The sequence below is a fragment of the Stegostoma tigrinum genome, chromosome 8 (genome assembly GCF_030684315.1).
Source record: "Stegostoma tigrinum isolate sSteTig4 chromosome 8, sSteTig4.hap1, whole genome shotgun sequence".
NCBI lineage: Eukaryota > Metazoa > Chordata > Chondrichthyes > Orectolobiformes > Stegostomatidae > Stegostoma > Stegostoma tigrinum.
The window spans coordinates 91,757,585-91,774,796 of record NC_081361.1 but is presented as its reverse complement, the minus strand read 5'-3'; the positions used below and the strand labels follow the sequence as shown (position 1 = coordinate 91,774,796).

Below are 17,212 nucleotides of genomic sequence, written 5' to 3'. Positions count from 1 at the left end.
GAGGTAGACAGAATTCTGATTAGTAACGGGTCAAAGGTTTATGGGGAGTAGGCAGAAAAGTGGAAATGAGGCTGAGATGAGATCAGCCTGGGCCATATCTAATGATGGAGCAGTTCGAGGAGCAGAAATGTCTATTCCTCCTTCTCATTCCTGCGTTCTTAATTTCTCAAAGGCTTTCTTGAACAGCCTGCCTTAGTTAATTATCCACCTCCAAAGAGGCCCATTCCTCATGTACTTCCACAGACATTATACTCGTTGTATCTAATATTTCACCCTCACCCTCCTCAACTCGATTGTCTGCACCATTTCTCCACTTCGGGAATTCGGAGACAAGGAGATCATTAAGAACACCGCCCACACCTTCTGCATCAATGCAGAAGTTACTTTGTACATCACTGTTACGGTGCTACCCCCCTTTCCTTAGCTATCCTCTTGCTCTGACTCTACTGGCAGATTACTTGGGGGTTTTCCGGGGCCTTGCCTGCCAGCATTTTCTCAATATCCTCTTTCTATGCTTTCCTAATTTCCTTTTTTATTTCACTTGCGCACTTCCTACAAATCTCTTGGCTGTCCACAGTATTAACTATTTTTTGCGCCCGTCAAAAGCTTTCTTGGTATTTCTGCTCTGTCTGACCCTGTCTGCTTCTGCAAAACCGAGCGACTGTCAATTTGGCAACAGCTCTTGGCTATTATCTCTTCATGGGGACATGCCTACATGTGGAGAAGGGCACGGAAGTGGTGGGGGGGGGAACTTGGCAAAATAAATAACGATGCTTTCAAAAGTGCCCATTTTCCAGAAAAGGAGGTGCTAGAGGTCTGAAAAACCACAAAGGTAGATCAACCCCAGGGACCTCATCATGTATACCCAGAACTTTGTGGGAAACTAGGGAAGAGATTGCTGGACCCCCTGCTGCAATGTTTGTATTATTGACAACCATGGGTGGAAGACTGGAGGTTAGCTAATGTGGTACCACTATTTTAAAACAGAAGTAAGGTAAAGCCTACAGACTGGTGAGCCTCAGAGATAGTAGGAACTGTCAGGACGGTGAGCCTGATGTCCGTGGTGGATAAGTTGTTGGAGGGGATTTCTGAGGGACAATATTTACACGCTTTTGGAAAAGCAAGGACTGATTAGGGAGAGTCAACATGGCTTTGTGCATGGGAAATCATGTCTCACTAACTTCATTGAGTTTTCTGAAGAGGTGAGAAAGAAGATTGATGAAGACAGAATGGTAGACGTTGTCTGTATGGACTTCAGCAAGGCCGTTGACAAGGTTTCACATTGAAGACTGGTTAGCAAGGTTAGATCACATGGGGTCTGGGCAAGCTAGCCAATTGCATGCAAATCTGGCTTGACGGTGGGAGACAGCGGGTGGTGATAGATGTTTGTTTTTCAGACTGGAGGCCTGTGACCAGCAGTGTGTTGCAAGGATCAGTGCTGGGACCACTGCTTTTCATTATTTATATAAATGATTTGGATGTGGATATTGGAGGTTTGCAAATGACACCAAAATTTTGGTTTAGTGGGTATTGAGGAATGTTATCTCAGAGTACAATGACAACTTGATTAGGTAAACCAATGGGCCGAGGAGTGGCAGATGGAGTTTAATTTAGATAAATGTGAGATGTTGCATTTTGGAAAGGCGAACCAGGGCAGGACTTACACAGTTAATAGTAAAGCCCTGGGGAGTGTTGCCAAACGAAGAGACTTAAGGATGCAGGTACATAGTTCCTTGAAAGTAGAGGCACAGGTAGACAGTGTGGTAAAGAAAGTGTTTGGCATGCTTGCCTTCAGTGGTCAGTGCATTGAGTATAGGAGATGGGACATCATGTTGAGGCTATACAGGATATTGATGAGGCCACATTTGGAATATTGCGGACAATTCTGGTCTCTGTACTATAGGAAAGATGTAGAATTAGAATTAGAATTAAGCTTTTATTGTCATGTGTACTCAAGTACAGGGATACAGGAGTACAGTGAAAAGTTTACAATGTTGCCATTCTTCAGTGTCACCTTAGGCACAAAGAAACCAGAATTAACAGAAACAACCATCTTAGATACCAAACAGAAATAAAAAGTAAACAAAAACAGAAATACAAGCGAGAGAGAGCCAAAACGAAAGGGAAACGTCCCGATCTCAAAGTCTTATCTCCATAAGATAAGTAAGCCTCCCTTCCCCAGAACCATCAGTTAGCGCCTGGAACTCGTGCTATGCCTGATGCTGCCGCCAACAAAACCACCGCAAAATGCTTCAAAGAAAAGAATAAAATAAAAAGAAGAACTAAAGTAGAAGAGTGAAAAGGATAAAGAAAGAAGAAACAAAGAAAAGCAGACAGAAGCACACAAAGCCTGAGCCCAACAGCCCAAATGCCAAGCTGCTACTCAGCTGCCATCTTTGTATTTGCTATTAAACATGAGAAAGCTCAGAAAATGTACACAAGGATGTTGCCAGAGTTGGATGGTTTGAGCTATAGGGAGAGGCTGAATGGGCCGGGGCTATTTTCTTTGGAGTGTTGGACACTTTAGGGATGACCTTATAGAGGTTTATAAAATCACGAAGGGCATGAATAGGGTGAATATCCAAGGTCTTTTTCCCCAGGGCAGGGAAGCCCAAAACTAGAGGACAGAGGTTGAAGGTGAGAGGGGAAAGATATATTAGGGACCTCAGGGGTAACTTTTCCACACAGAGGGTAGTGCATGCACTGAATGAGCTGCCAGAGGAAGTGGTGGAGGCTGATACAGTTACAATATTTAAAAGGCATTTGGATGGGCATATGAATTGGAAGGGTTTGGAGGGATATGGGCCAAATGCTGGCAAATAGGACTAGATTTATATAGGATACCTGGTCAACATGGATGAGTTGGACCAAAGGGTCTGTTTCCATGCTGCACAGCTCTGTGACTGTAAAAGTGCCTCATATTGAATTAACTTCAAGCAACTGTATCCAATTTACTAGATTACTTCTCAGCTTCCGAAAATCTGTCGTATTCCAATTTCAAACTCCCGTTCTTTCTCTTCTACCATAATGATGCTAAATCTGACTATGGTCACCATCTTCAAAGTGGTCACCCACATCTGCTTTATACAGTCTGGCTAATTTCACATTTAATGGATATTTGTGGTAAATATCTGCTTTCTTGAAAGCACAGCTAAAATGCTCTCCTTGCAGCTCTATTAGGAGAGGCAGTCTGATGATGGGGATGGAAGTCAGTGGTTATTAAATCCATTTGAAATATATTTTGACTAGAAAAGTGTGAAAGCCATGTATTGAGAGAAGTGCAGTGTAAAGGGGAAGAAGTCATGTTTCAGATATGTAAAACTGTCGTTAGATCGCGTGGAATGCTGTGAATGGTTCTGGGAACTACACTATAGAGAGGAAGCTATGAAGAGAGGTTGAGCAGATTAGGATTATTTTCATTAGAAAAATGGAGATTGAGGGGGGCCCTGATTGAGGTCTACAAAATCATGAGGGGTATAGACAGGGTGGATAGCAACAAGCTTTTTCCCAGAGTGAGGGACTCAATTACTAGGGGTCATGAGTTCAAAGTGAGAGAAGGAAAGTTTAAGGGAGATATGCATGGAAAGTTCTTTACGCAGAGGGTGGTGGGCGCCTGGAATGCGTTGCCAGCAGAGGTGGTAGACGCAGACACATTAGCGTCTTTTAAGATATATCTGGACAGGTACATGCATGGGCAGGGAACAAATGGGCACAGGCCCTTAGAAAATAGATGATAGGTTAGGCAGAGGATCTCGATTGGCGCAGGCTTGGAGGGCCGAAGGGCCTGTTCCTGTGCTGTAATTTTCTTTGTTCTTTGTACTTTGATATGGAGCAGGCCAGTTAGGATTGCGGTGAGCAGAAATATCTTCACCCAAAAAGTGGTGTGCCTGTGGAATTGTCTACCACAGAGCAGCTGAGACCAACAACCAGCCCAGCTCTTCCCCCCCACCCACTGCATCCCAAAACCAGTCCAACCTGTCTCTGCCTCCCTAACCGGTTCTTCCTCTCACCCATCCCTTCCTCCCACCCCAAGCCGCACCCCCCGCTACCTACTAACCTCATCCCACCTCCTTGACCTGTCCGTCTTCCCTGGACTGACCTATCCCCTCCCTACCTCCCCACCTACACTCTCTCCACCTATCTTCTTTACTCTCCATCTTCGGTCCGCCTCCCCCTCTCTCCCTATTTATTCCAGTTCCCTCCCCCCATCCTCCTCTCTGATGAAGGGTCTAGGCCCGAAACGTCAGCTTTTGTGCTCCTGAGATGCTGCTTGGCCTGCTGTGTTCATCCAGCCTCACATTTTATTATCTTGGAATCTCCAGCATCTGCAGTTCCCATTATCTCTGAGACCAAAACATTGATTGTTTTCAAGAAGGAGTTAGAAATAGTTCTTCGGGCTAAAGATATCAAAAGATTTGAGACAAAAGTAAAAACAAGATTGGATCATCAGCCATGAATGGAAAAGCAGGCTTGAAGGGCTGAATGACCTACTTCTGCTCCTGCCTTCTATGTTTCTATGTGTCAATGTAGATTCACAAACTGTTAAGTGGACTTATTCGATTCTATTGCCTCGAGAGATTACACAAATTAGGGTCGGCATAGAATTTAGCTGCATCTGGAAGATAAACAAGTTCTGAAATTTTTAAAATACTAAAGGGAACTGGTAGGGTAGATGGTGATGAACCATTTCTGATGATTAGGGAGTGTCGGGCTGGGGGAAGTTGTTTAAAAGTTAGACACAGTATTTCCAGGGGTGAATTTGGGAAGCACTAGCCTGTTCACAATAGCGCATAGTCTATGGTGCTTGAACAGAGTGCTTTGGTAAGGAGTATGCTATTAAAAGACACAAGTTTTCTAAAGATTTTCAACTTGCTGGCATCACACGATTTGCTAGAACACCTGAGGTAAGGAGAAACAATATTTTAAAATGTATGAGGTGAGGATGCTGATTGGCTGAAGTATGCATTGAGGAATGAATGAGCGAATCCATAGAATCTCTCCAGGGTGGAAGCAGGCCGTCAGCCTGTCAGGTCCACACAGAAGCGCTTCCAACTCAGACCCACCCCCTCATCTCTATCCCTGTAACCCTGCAAGTTCCATGGCTAATCCATCCAGTCTCCATATCTCGGACACTGTGGGCAATATAGCATGACCAATCTACCTGAGCTGCACATCTTTGGAGCATGGGAGGAAACCAGAGCACCAAGAGGAAACCCATAAAGCCATGGCGAGAATGTACGAATTCTGCCCAGACAGTCACCCATGGGTGGAATTGAATACAGTTCCCTAGCAATGTGAGGCAGCAGTGCTAACCACTACACCACTGCGCTGCCCAGAACGGCTGTCACCTGTTTCAATTTAACAAAATGGATCTTGATCATTTCCTGGGGAATTCCTCAGGGCCAATCAGAGCCCACCTGCCTGCCTTAAATTTAAACAATGCTTGGCAGTTAACTGTCAATTGCCATACATTTTCCTTGGCAAGATGTCTGACAAGCAGAGTCCACTTCTCAACCAATCAACATCGTTTTGTCATTCAATATAAAATATTGTTTCCCCTTAATTTTAGTGTTCTTGTGAGCTCTATTAATGGGTACAAGACATAATGCTTTAATGAAATGCATCCTTTTTCAGCCATGCTCATGTTCTTTAGCTGAGAGCCAGCTTTGAACTTGTTCCATTCCTGTGCAGTAGGGGCCTGTTGCATGAAAAGTGATATTACCTTTCTCACAAAACAGGAGTGATGGCACACCGAAAAGTGGCTGGTATATCCTATGAAATGTGATGCTTGAAATTCAGACAGCAAAAGCTGTACGCACGAAACCACATTCGAAAACAATATTCCTTTTCACCATTCTTTTATTGCTTATATAAAAATTGCCGGGATTAACACACACAAAGAGAAAAATTGTTAAACAGCAGTGGAATGGGAAAGTGACACAGGATTAGCAAAACATGACAGAAAAATCAGATGATGTACAGTGCTCAATTAGAAAAAATTAATAATATATCATCTTGAAGGCTGCTTTATTAAATTTAATATCTAACACTTATCACTTGGCAAATCTAGAAAAGAATTGCTGTAACAATTTAAGGTTGCAGAGAATTGCCAGGTGGAGTAATCTGGATAATTTATCAAGAAGTTACAAACAATTAAAATTTACATTAACGACATGCTAGAATTTGCGAAGTGCTTACCAGCTTTGCGTTTTTGCAGTGCATTCTGGAAACGATTATTCGGAATACTGTCACTGTTGCAAAACAGTCAAATCTGGCAGTTGCCCTGTGCATGGTAAGATCCCACAAATAAGCATGAGGTGTTTCTTAATAAAAACCCGAAAGGACTGCGGACGATGGAAATCAGAGATAAAAACAGAAATTGCTGGAAAAGTGCAGCCGGCCTGGCAGCATCAGTGGAGAGAAATCAGAATTAATGCTGTGAGTCGGGTGACCCTTCCTCAGAAAGTTCTGAGGTTGAGTTCTGAGCAAGGGTGTCTCAACCTGAAACATTAACTCCAATTTCCCTCCACAGCTGCTGCCAGACCCAATCGGGTGACCTGTGATTTAGCAGGTCGGGGAGGGATATTAGCCAGGAAGTACCTGCAAGGGTCATTGCTTAGACCACAGACATTCAAGGAGAATGTGTCTCTGGTAAAACTCACATTCTGCATTTGCAATTACAGGCCCTTCAGCCCATCGTGGCTATTTCACCACTTGTGGCAAGCCTCAATCTTCTTAATCTGCTCTTCCTCCATTCTTCGCTCGACTGATTCCAGAGATGAGGGACTTGTCTTTTAAAGAGAAATTTAGCAGTTTAGGTGTATTCTCTCTGCAGCTTAGAAGGATGGAAGCAGATCTAATTGAAGCATAAAGGTGCTCAATGTGATTTACAAAGTAGACATAGAGAGGATAAGATGCTGTAGTTTTAGGCCTAGAGGTTGATGAACAGAAATGAGAAAGAATAATTTCTCTCAAATGGTTGTGAATCTTTGGCATTCACTACCCCAGAGTCTGGAGGATGCTGTGACATTGAGTAAATTTAAGGAGATGGACAGATTTTTAATTAGATATGGCATAAAGCGTTATGGAGATCAGGCAGGAAAATGGAGTTGAGGCCAAGATGAGATCAGCATGACCATATCAAATGGTGGAGCAGGCTTCAGGGCCTACTCCTGCTAATTGTTCTTATATTCTGAAAATCTCACCGCCCCTTGTTAACTTTTTAGATGGCTCTGTTGACTTTGCACCTAAATGCTACTTGAGGAACTTCCTTCCAAATCCTGCCAAATGTCTGCATGCAATGGTTCCCTAGATTTGCCTTTAAGCTCAAACTCTTAACGTCTTATTGCCCCTTTGTCCTGGATTCCTGTCCCTTTGGGGGTTACAGGAATCGCCTGCTAAAACTCACACTCTAATCTCACACGCTGTGGAGAACGACATTGTGTTTATCAATCAGATAAGAAAACAAAGAGTTAATAAAATCAGAAAGTGCTGGGAAGCTCAGCAGCGTCTGTGGAGATGTAACAATTCCAAGTCCGATATGACAAAAGAGCGACTTGCGTGATTGGTAATCTTTGTTCACATTTTATAGGAAATGTGGCAGCCACTTTGCATACAGCAAACCCCTACATCCAGCAATGACATCTCTTTCTCTAATGAGAGAGCAGCCCTATGGTCCTCTGGCACCAAGGCAACTTTGACATTAAGGAGGTTGGTTAGCTCACTTGGCTTGTGATGCTGAATGAGCCTTTATTCATTAACGGTATGAGGGCATCGCTGGCCAGTCAGCATTTATTGCCCATCCCTAATTGACCAGAGGGCACTTAAGAGTCAGCAACATTGCTGTGGGTCTGGAGCCACGTGTCGGCCTGACCAGGTGAGGATGGCAGTTTCCTTCCCAAAAGTACATTAGTGAACCAGATGAGTTTTCCCAACAATTGGCAATGGATTCAAAATCACAATTAGATTCTTAATTCCAGACTTTGTTTAACTGAATTCAAATTTCACCATTCACCATGGTGAGATTCAAACTCAGGTCCCTAGAGAATTACCTGGGCCTATTGGATTAACAGTCCAGTGATAATACCACTAGGACATCCCCTCCTCTCAGCATGGGTTTAACTCCTACTTCTGGCTGAGGTTATCATCTCCTTCTCACCCTCCCTCCTCACCTGAGGTGTAGAGATTCTCAGGTTAAACCACCCCTGGTCTTCTCTCATGAGAACTGAAATAACTGCATGGATGCTGTCAATCAGGAACAAAAACAGAAGTTGCTGGAAAAGCTCAGCAGGTCTGGCAGTATCTGTGAAGGAAAAAGTCAGAGTTAACGTTTTGGGTCCTCAGAGCCAGGCCTGAAATGTTAACTCCGACTTTTTACCTTCACAGACGCCGCTGAGCTTTTCCAGCAACTTCTGTTCTTTTTTCTCTCATGAGAACTCTGTTATGACTGGCAAACGTACCTACTGAGCGGGTCATTTGTTCTTGTGGTGCTGGGTGAGAGCAAATTGTCAATTCAAAATTTCTCTGCTTTCTTTGAACAGAGCCAAGGAATCTTTGCATCAACCTGAGAGAACAGAGTGGGTGTTTATTTAACAGGCCATCTCAAACTCAGGACCTGTGACAGGACAGCACTCCCTCTGTACTACACTGGCTGTATAAGGATCGCCCAGAATTTTACACTGATGACAGGCAACTTGCTGACTCAGAAGAGAAAGTGAAATGGTTTCTGTGTGGAGAGTACTTTGACATACCAGATTATGCATTTTCATTCCTCCTCAACATAACATAAGACATATTTCATGTATTGCACACATTATTTAGGTTCCAGGCTGTTTAGCAGATATTTGTAAAATGCCAATACGAAAAACAAATTGCTTCTAAAGAAAAAGACATCCTATCTCAAAGGTCACCCAGATAAACAAAGAACGCACTGTATTTTACATCAGCAATTAGCAATCATAGTTCACATCAAGCGCTGTTTCTCCACACTTCATTGTAGATCCAGGCAAATAACCAGGATCCCCCATTTACTGAGGGGCTTGATTTATCTGTTTTCAAGCATTTTTCAGATGCTCAGTCCACACTGCTCAAACTATTTCAGACAGCAAGGCTTTTCTGGAAATAGAAACTGTCACCTTTTGAGGGGCTTTTGAAGAGCTGATTGATAAGAGGATTGTGTACAGCCAATGTGACACAGATTTTGGAAATTCACAGGTGCTGCTGGCAAGGTCAGCATTTCTTGCGTATCTCCAGTTACATCAGAAAAGCTGCTGCCGACCCAGCTTCATAAAGGTGGCAAAACATTTAGTTTGGGTGTGCACTTGGGTGTGGGGAGATGGGATATAGGGGGTGAAACATACAAGCACAGAAAATAGGAGCAGAAAGAGGCCATTTAGTTCTTCAAACCTTCTCCACCATTCAGTATGATCGCCATCCAACTCTGTACCCCGTTCCTGCTTTCTCCTCACTGGCTTTGATCCCTTTAGCCATAAAAATTGGATCTAACTCATTGAAAACATTCAGTGTTTTAGCCTCACCCACTTCCTGTAACAGAGAATTCCACAGGCTCATCACTCTCTCAGTAAAGAAATTTCTCCTCATTTCAGTCCTAAATGGCTTTCCTTGTATAGATAGAGAGAGTTTAGGAAGGCAGTTTAGGGATTTTGACTCAATGCATGTAGGATGGAGGACCACAGTTATGTGTAGGAGTTGATTAATGAATAGATACTTTAATATAACAAACTAATCTGAAAGACCCTCAATTATCTAGGGATCTAAACCCCCCACCACAATCAACATCCAATGGGTTGTCATTGACCAGAAACTCAACTGGACTCACCACATAAATACAGTAGCTACAAGAACAGGTCAGAGGCTAGGAATATAGCAGCTATGAACTCACTTCCTGACTCCCTAAAGCCTCTCTACAAGGCACAAGTCAGGAGTGTGATGGAATACTCCCCACTTGCCTGAATAGGTGCAGCTCCAACAACATTGAAGATGACTGACACTATCCAGGACAAAGTAGCCCACTTGATTGGGACCACATCTGTAACCATCCATTCCCTCCACCACTGACACTCAGCAGCAAGATGGTGCACAACCTACAAGACGTGCTACAGCGATTCGCATCTTCCAAACCCACGACAACCACCATCTAGAAGGACAAGAACAGCAGATACATTGAAACACCACAACCTTCAAGCACCCGTCCAAGCCATTCACCATCCTGACTCGGAAATATATCGCCGTTCCTTCACCGTTGCTGGGTCAAAATCCTGGAACTCCCTCCCTAATAGCATTGTGGGTCAACCCACAGCAGGTAGAATGCAGCGGTTCAAGACAGCAGCTCACCTCCAACCTCTCAAGGGCAATTAGGGATGGGTAATAAATGTGGGGCCAGCCAATGACACCCATTTACCATGTTCCTTGCAGGAATAAAAAAGACTAAAAGATTGAATACTGCAAGCATTTTCATCTCGATTTTCTATCCTATTTTCCTGTAAAAGACACATCATCAACATTTTAGTGATAACGGGAACTGTAGATGCTGGAGAATCCACACTTTGTCATCAACATTTTAGTTTTATTTGAATTCTCTTCAGAATACCACACTGAATGGGAGATTTGAACAGTGCCACAGACATACCAATCACACTAACAGGAGAAGTGTTCAGCACATCAGAAGATATGCCGGGTTTTAGCAGAGTCAAAACTCTGCAACAGTGCCTTAGGTTGATGGTGTGGCCCAAACGTCTTCAGTGGTTTCAACTTCCCTCTCATCATAGTCTGGAATTTCTCTGATAAATGCACAATGTTCAACACAACTTGCAATTCTTCAGCGGCAGAAACAATCTGTGCAACATGTGCAACAAGACCTAGACAGTGTTGCAGACTTGGGGCTGATAAATGGTGATGTATTTTTGCACCACACATGACCTTCTCCAACAAAAGGCAAATCTAACCATCTGTCCTTGACATTCAACACCACTACCATCACTGAATCCCCACCACTAACCCTCTGGGGTTATTGATCAGAAAGTTAACTGGGCTAGGCACATAAGTCTCATAGCTACAAGAGCAGGTCAAAGGATATAAATCCTGTGCCTTCTTTAAGACACAGTTCAGGCGTACGATGAAATATTCTCCACTGGGCTGGTTTTGTGTGGCTTCTGCCACATTAGAAGGTCAGTGCAGTCCAGGACAAAGTGGCCCACTTGAATGCACCTTCCACTGAAACCACTCACATTGTCACCAGCACAACATGGTAGGAGCGTGTGCCATCTACATGATGCACTCTAACAACTTACCATGGCCTCTTTTACAGCATCTTCTCCACCCAAGCCTCTACACCTTGAAGCAGGACTGGGGGTAAGAAATCATAGAATCCCTAAAGTGTGGAAACAGGCCATTCAGACCAACAAGTCCATACTAACCCTCTGAAGAGCATCCCACCCTGGCTCATTCCCCTATCCCTGTATTTCCCCATGACTAACCTATCTAACCTAAACATCCCTGAACACTATGGGCAATTTAGCATGGCCAATCCACCTAGCCTGCACATCTTTGGACTGTGGGAGGAAACCGGAGCACCTAGAGGGGACCCACATAGACATGGGGGAAGAAAGTGCAAACTCCACACAGACAGTTGCCCGAGGCTGAAATCAAACCCAGGTCCCTGATGCTGAGAGGCAGCAGTGCTGAGCCAGTGTGCACCCCTAATCCTGGAGAGAAGTGTTAAAATTATTTTATTAATGTCAGTGAAACAATCTGATGGAATAGGTGTTCTTTATTTTGTACTGTTTCACAAAGCACAGGAGTGGTGAAGCCTTGTTTCAATTATTCAGGGCCTTAGCTAGACCACACCTAAAGTTTATATGCAGTTTTGGTCTCTTTATCTCAGGAAAGAGACTATTGTCAATAAATCGTAGAATCTCTACATTGTGGAAGCATGCCATTCAGCCCATTGAATGCACACGAACCCTCCAAAGCGCAGTACACTCAGATCCACCCCTAATACGTAATGCTGCATTTCCCATGGCCAGTCTATCTAACCTGCACATCTTTGGACTGTTGGTGGAAGCTGGAGACAGACACAGGCACAGGAGAGAATGTGAAAACTGTAAACAGACAGTTGCCTGAGGCTGGAGTCGAACCCAGTCCTGGTGCTGTAGGGCAGCAGTGCTAACCATGAAGCCACTATACTGCCCCTAAGGATCACCAGACTTGTTCCTGGGATGGCAAGACTGTTTTATAAAGAGAGATTGGGCACACTGGGTCTGTACTCTCTCTAGAAATTCCAATAATAAGAAGTAATCTCACTGAAATTTACAAGCTTAAAAGGATGGACAGGGCAGAAATAGGTATATGGCGTCCCCTGGTCAGGGAATCTAGAAACCAAGGGATTATAAAATAAGGATATTCCATTAAGGGCTGAGATGAGGACAATTTTTTTTACTCAGAGAGTGATGAACCTGTTGAAAGTCAGCCCCAGAGCGTTATGGAAGCTCAGTCTTTAAAATAGATGGTGATAAATGTTTGATTATCGATGATATACATGGCTATTTTGAATGGTGCAGTTAAAAGACTTTGAAGCGTTTGATCAGCCACAATCAAATGCAATAGCAGAGGATTTACTGACAGACTGAATGGTCCGCTCCTATTTATATGATCCTCAGTCACTTTGTACAGTAAGATTAAGCATGTTCTATCACATCTGCTCTTCACAAGATGTTCAGTTGCGTTTTGTGCATGAAAACAGCATAAACCATACAGAGAGTTTAAAAAATTCATTTTCAGAATATGAGTGCAGCTAGTCAGGCCAGTATTTATCACCTATCCCTAACCACGCAGAAGGCAGTAAAGAGTCAATTATCCTGCTATGGATCTGAAGTCACATGTAGGCTCGACCAGGTAAGGATGGCAACTCCCCCTAGTCTAAAGGGGCATCAGTGAACCAAATGGGCATTTTGCCAAACCCAACAGCTGGCAATGGTTTCATGGTGTTTATTACACTCTTAATTCCAGATTTTTGCCTAATTCAAAGTCCACCATCTACAATGACAGGATTGGATCTCAGGTTCCCAGGACATTATACAGGATTCCAACTTATTAGTCTCATGACAATGCCACTAGACTATGTCTTCCCATTTATTGGGCATTGTATTGGTATGCAGAGGTGTACATTGGAGTATGTGCAATGAACCTCTATTTTAGATCAAACCGGGATGCCATCATTGCCCCCTTGGTTACTGTATCCTTTGTATAGAAAATGGGCACATTCCTGGTGTATGATGTACAGACCACAAATGGGATGACTACTGCTCATGTAAAGTCAGAAGAAAGTCTAAGTCAAAGGCTTACGATTAGCTGGGAACGTCACTGGTCATTAGGAATATCCATTTATTTCGAGCAGAATGATTCATTTTAACATTCCTTCTCATAGAAAAGTTAATTAGACTTTTGACAACACTTGAAATATCAGGGCAAATAAGCAATGGGCCAAAGTGCTGGAAAATGAGATTTGAAACGTTAGGTGGTTGTTGTTGACTGATGCAAACTCGATGGACTGAAGGGCCTTTTTATGTGTGCTAGACCTCTATGAATCTATTGCATCCATAACTGTATATAATGCAACAGGTTAAGAATGTAAGGTATTCTTCCTGGCCAACATATTGTCTACTTCCCCATCCATTTCTCTTTACGCTTCACTGTCCCTTCAATTTGCCACCTCACCTTGCACCATCTGAAAACTAATATGATGCCTTCTAAAACCACTGCAGCTTTTCTGGGGTCGGTGGGGCCACAATGCTGTTGGGAAGGGAGTTGCAGAACTTTGATACATTGACAGTGAGTAGCAATTACATTTCCAAGTCAGGATGGTGTGTGAGTTGGAGAGGAACTTGTAAGCAATGGCTAATGCATCCACTGTCATTGTCTTTCTAGATATTACAGGACATGAGGCTACCAAAACAAAAGTCTTGACAAGTTGTTGCAAAGTACCTTGCAGATGAAAATACTGAGCATTGGTGGTGAAGAGAGTGAACATTTAAGTTGGTGGGCAGGGCTTGAATCAAACAGGCTACTTTGTCTCGGATTTTGTCAAGCTTGAGTGTTGTTGGAGTTGCACTTATCCAAGAAGTGGGGAACATTCCTTCAAACTCCTGACTTGTACTTTGTTAATGGGAGACAGGCTTCTGGAGAATTACAGAGGTATATCACAGAATATCCAGCTTGTGGCCTGTCACACTGATATGATGATCAATTAAAGAGCGCTTCCTTTTTCAATGTGTAGTTTAAGTGCTCTGTAGAACTCTATTCCAATACATTGTAATTCGATTCACATAGCACCATTACAGCGAGGAAACCTCCATCTTCCTGAGCTGGCTCAGAGCTGAGGTGTCAAGCTTAAAAGGCTCATGTCTGTCCCAGTCCTCTAACATATTGATCATCTGTATCACATTTTAAACTCAGAATGTAATTTACCTTGTCTGATGCTCTGATGACAATGCTTAAAGTGCTTCTCTTTAATATACAGTACCACAGCAGTGAAATATTAATACTTCAAATGGTTGCAGATTTCCGTTCCTTTTATTTTCATGACAGCTGTAAAGGGTTTGTTCAGGCATGTGCAAAATCTTATGCAGTTCTTGCACGGACAACAGGAGAAATGATTCCACGGTGAATATAATGGAGCGACAAAGACCTTTTTGTTCTCTCTGTGCCGCTGGTGTGGTCAGTTTTTGCTCAGGCTCTAAGAGCCTGATTCTGGATAGATGCTGGCTGGGTGTGAGAAGATTATGTTGTGATTCTTGGCCCACTTCGCAAAGACAGTTTTCTCAGTAATAAACCGATGACCTCCATAGAGGGCATTTTCGTGAATGGCATACTCCGCGCATTCATCTCGACTTCCAGCTTCGTAGTAATGATAAGGAACTTTTTTGCGCCCTTCAGCTCTGTGAAAACTGAGAAACAAATCATCATTATTTTCCAGTGCAGCTTTATTTCATTATCAGCAGCTTTCAACTCAGAAACAAAACTGGCCTTTAAGGGGACATCTAGACCTTTCACTAATTTTTAGGTCATGTAGCATTTGAGTATTGCTGAGAAAAAGATATTGTTGTTGAAACTTTTCATCATGTACTCATCAGGACAGTTTGCAAGAATACCAATGCCAAAGGAAAGCAACATTTTGACAGTATAAGGGAAGAGTGCTGGTTTGTTGATAAGTGGACTCCGACTGGTGGCAGTGTCATCATGGAGAATGTTAGACTAAGACTGACAGCTCTCCTATTGTAGTGAAATGTTGGTTTCCTTTGCATTATTATTTCTTACAGAGTGTCCTGATGAGTGGCAGATGAAAAGATGCAGCAAAGGTTTTTCAGCAGTACTGAAAATCTTGTTGTTGGCTATAAATGCTTCTAGAGTTTCTGATCACTGGAAAAGCAACATTTTGTATGCCTTAAAGAATATCTAAAAATGCTTCACGGCCAGTGAACTACATCTGAAGAGTAGGCATTGTTGAAATATTGGAAACACAGTATCTACTCTGCTCACAGCAAGATCCCACATTGACCATTGAGATATATGACAAGGTAATATCCTTTAGTTTTTTTAAAGAAACTTATGCACAGGATGTTGCTGGCCAGGCAGCATTTATTGCCCATTTCTAATTGACCAGAGGGCTGTTAAGAGTCAACCACATTGCTGTGGGTCTGGAGTCACAGGTAGGCCAGACCAGGTAAAGTTGGCAGCTTCCCTCCCTAAAGGACATTAGTGAGCCAGATGGTTTTCCTGACAATTAATTCCTGGTCATCAGTAGATTCTTAATTCCATATATTTATTGAATTCAAATGCCACCATCTGCTGGAATGGGATTTGAACTTGTCACCAGAAAGTTACCTGAATTTCTAGGTTAACAATCCAGAAACACTACCACTTGGCCATCACGTCCTCTAGTGGGTTGGTTGACTGATAAGTATTGGTCAGAGGGCATTCTTCTGCTAATAAAAAAATACCTGAAAGAACTGCAGATGCTGTAAATCAGAAACAAAAACAGAATTTGTTGGAAAAGCTCGTCAGATCTGGCAGAATCCGTGGAATTAACATTTCGGGTCCAGTGACCATTCCTTCTAACTCTTCTCTCTTGCTTTTCTTCAAACTACAGTGTCATTAGATCACTTACATCCATCTTAAAGGGCAGATGGTGCCTTATTTTCATGTATCTTACTTTAATGCATGTTGTGAAAGATGGAATGTCTACCAGTGTCCTGTCCCCTCAATATTGCATTGGAATGCGAACCTGCATTTTGTGCTCAGGCTTGTAGACTGGGAGATGAGTCTCACAAACATTTATCTCATAAGCAATTCTATCCCCAACATCGTGCATTATCAGACCTCTCAGAAAGAGAGTTAGAATAACAAACTCCACAAGGACAGAAACAACCTTAAACAGCTTCACAGGGTAGCAAACCAAGAGAGGGCATTTCATGGGCACTGTACTGCCCACAATCAGCAAGAAATTACATTCTTTTCTCACCCTCAGTGTAGCCTCCTATCTAAAGGAGAGCACCTTGCTCAACTGGGCGATCTCACAGCACTGTGCGAGACTCGTAGACCCCTGGGGGAGGGGGAGGGTGGGGATGTGAGGGACTGTGTTGAGCTCAGTCTCTCCTGACTCAAGATTGAAGACACCGGAAGCAAATCCCCGTACAACCACCATCAGCTAAACTTTAACAAGGGAATCTTTAACGAAAGGAATAAAGGCTGACTGATGCATTTTAACTCCGAGCTTAATGCTCATAATATTTGATGTAAGTAGTTGTAAAGGTGCAAAACTCAAACAATAACATGTCTCCTGACTCACTCCAGGGGCATACAGCACTACTCCAGTGGTACTCCACTCATGCTTTATTTTTCGTTCATTCGTAGGATGAGGATATCACTGACTGGGCCAGCATTTATTGCCCATCCTTAATTACCCAGAGGGCAGTTAAGAGTGAACCACATTGCTGTGGGTCTTGTGACATATGCTAGACAGATCAGGTAAGGATGGCAGTTTCCTTCCCTTCCTTTAATGAACCAGATGGGGTTTCCCCCCAAAAATCAGTCATGGATTCATGGTCAACATTAGACTCCTGAACTCTGTATTCTTTAATTGCATTCAAATTCCATCATCTACCATGGCAGGATTCGAGCCCAGGTTTGCAGAACG

At 43.1% G+C, this 17,212-nt stretch overlaps 1 protein-coding gene across 3 annotated transcripts in view; it reads right to left on the bottom strand.

Moving 5' to 3' along the window:
• Positions 1-5,869: 5,869 nt before the first annotated feature.
• The window catches only part of st6galnac3 (ST6 (alpha-N-acetyl-neuraminyl-2,3-beta-galactosyl-1,3)-N-acetylgalactosaminide alpha-2,6-sialyltransferase 3), a 307,564-nt gene continuing 296,221 nt past the window's right edge, over positions 5,870-17,212 (bottom strand). For all 3 annotated transcript variants that reach the window (XM_048538730.2, XM_059648118.1, XM_048538731.2), the window contains one exon: positions 5,870-14,963. In XM_048538730.2, the coding sequence (XP_048394687.1) occupies positions 14,753-14,963 (211 nt within the window). In that variant the 3' untranslated portion in view covers positions 5,870-14,752. The remainder of the gene's footprint in view (positions 14,964-17,212) is intronic.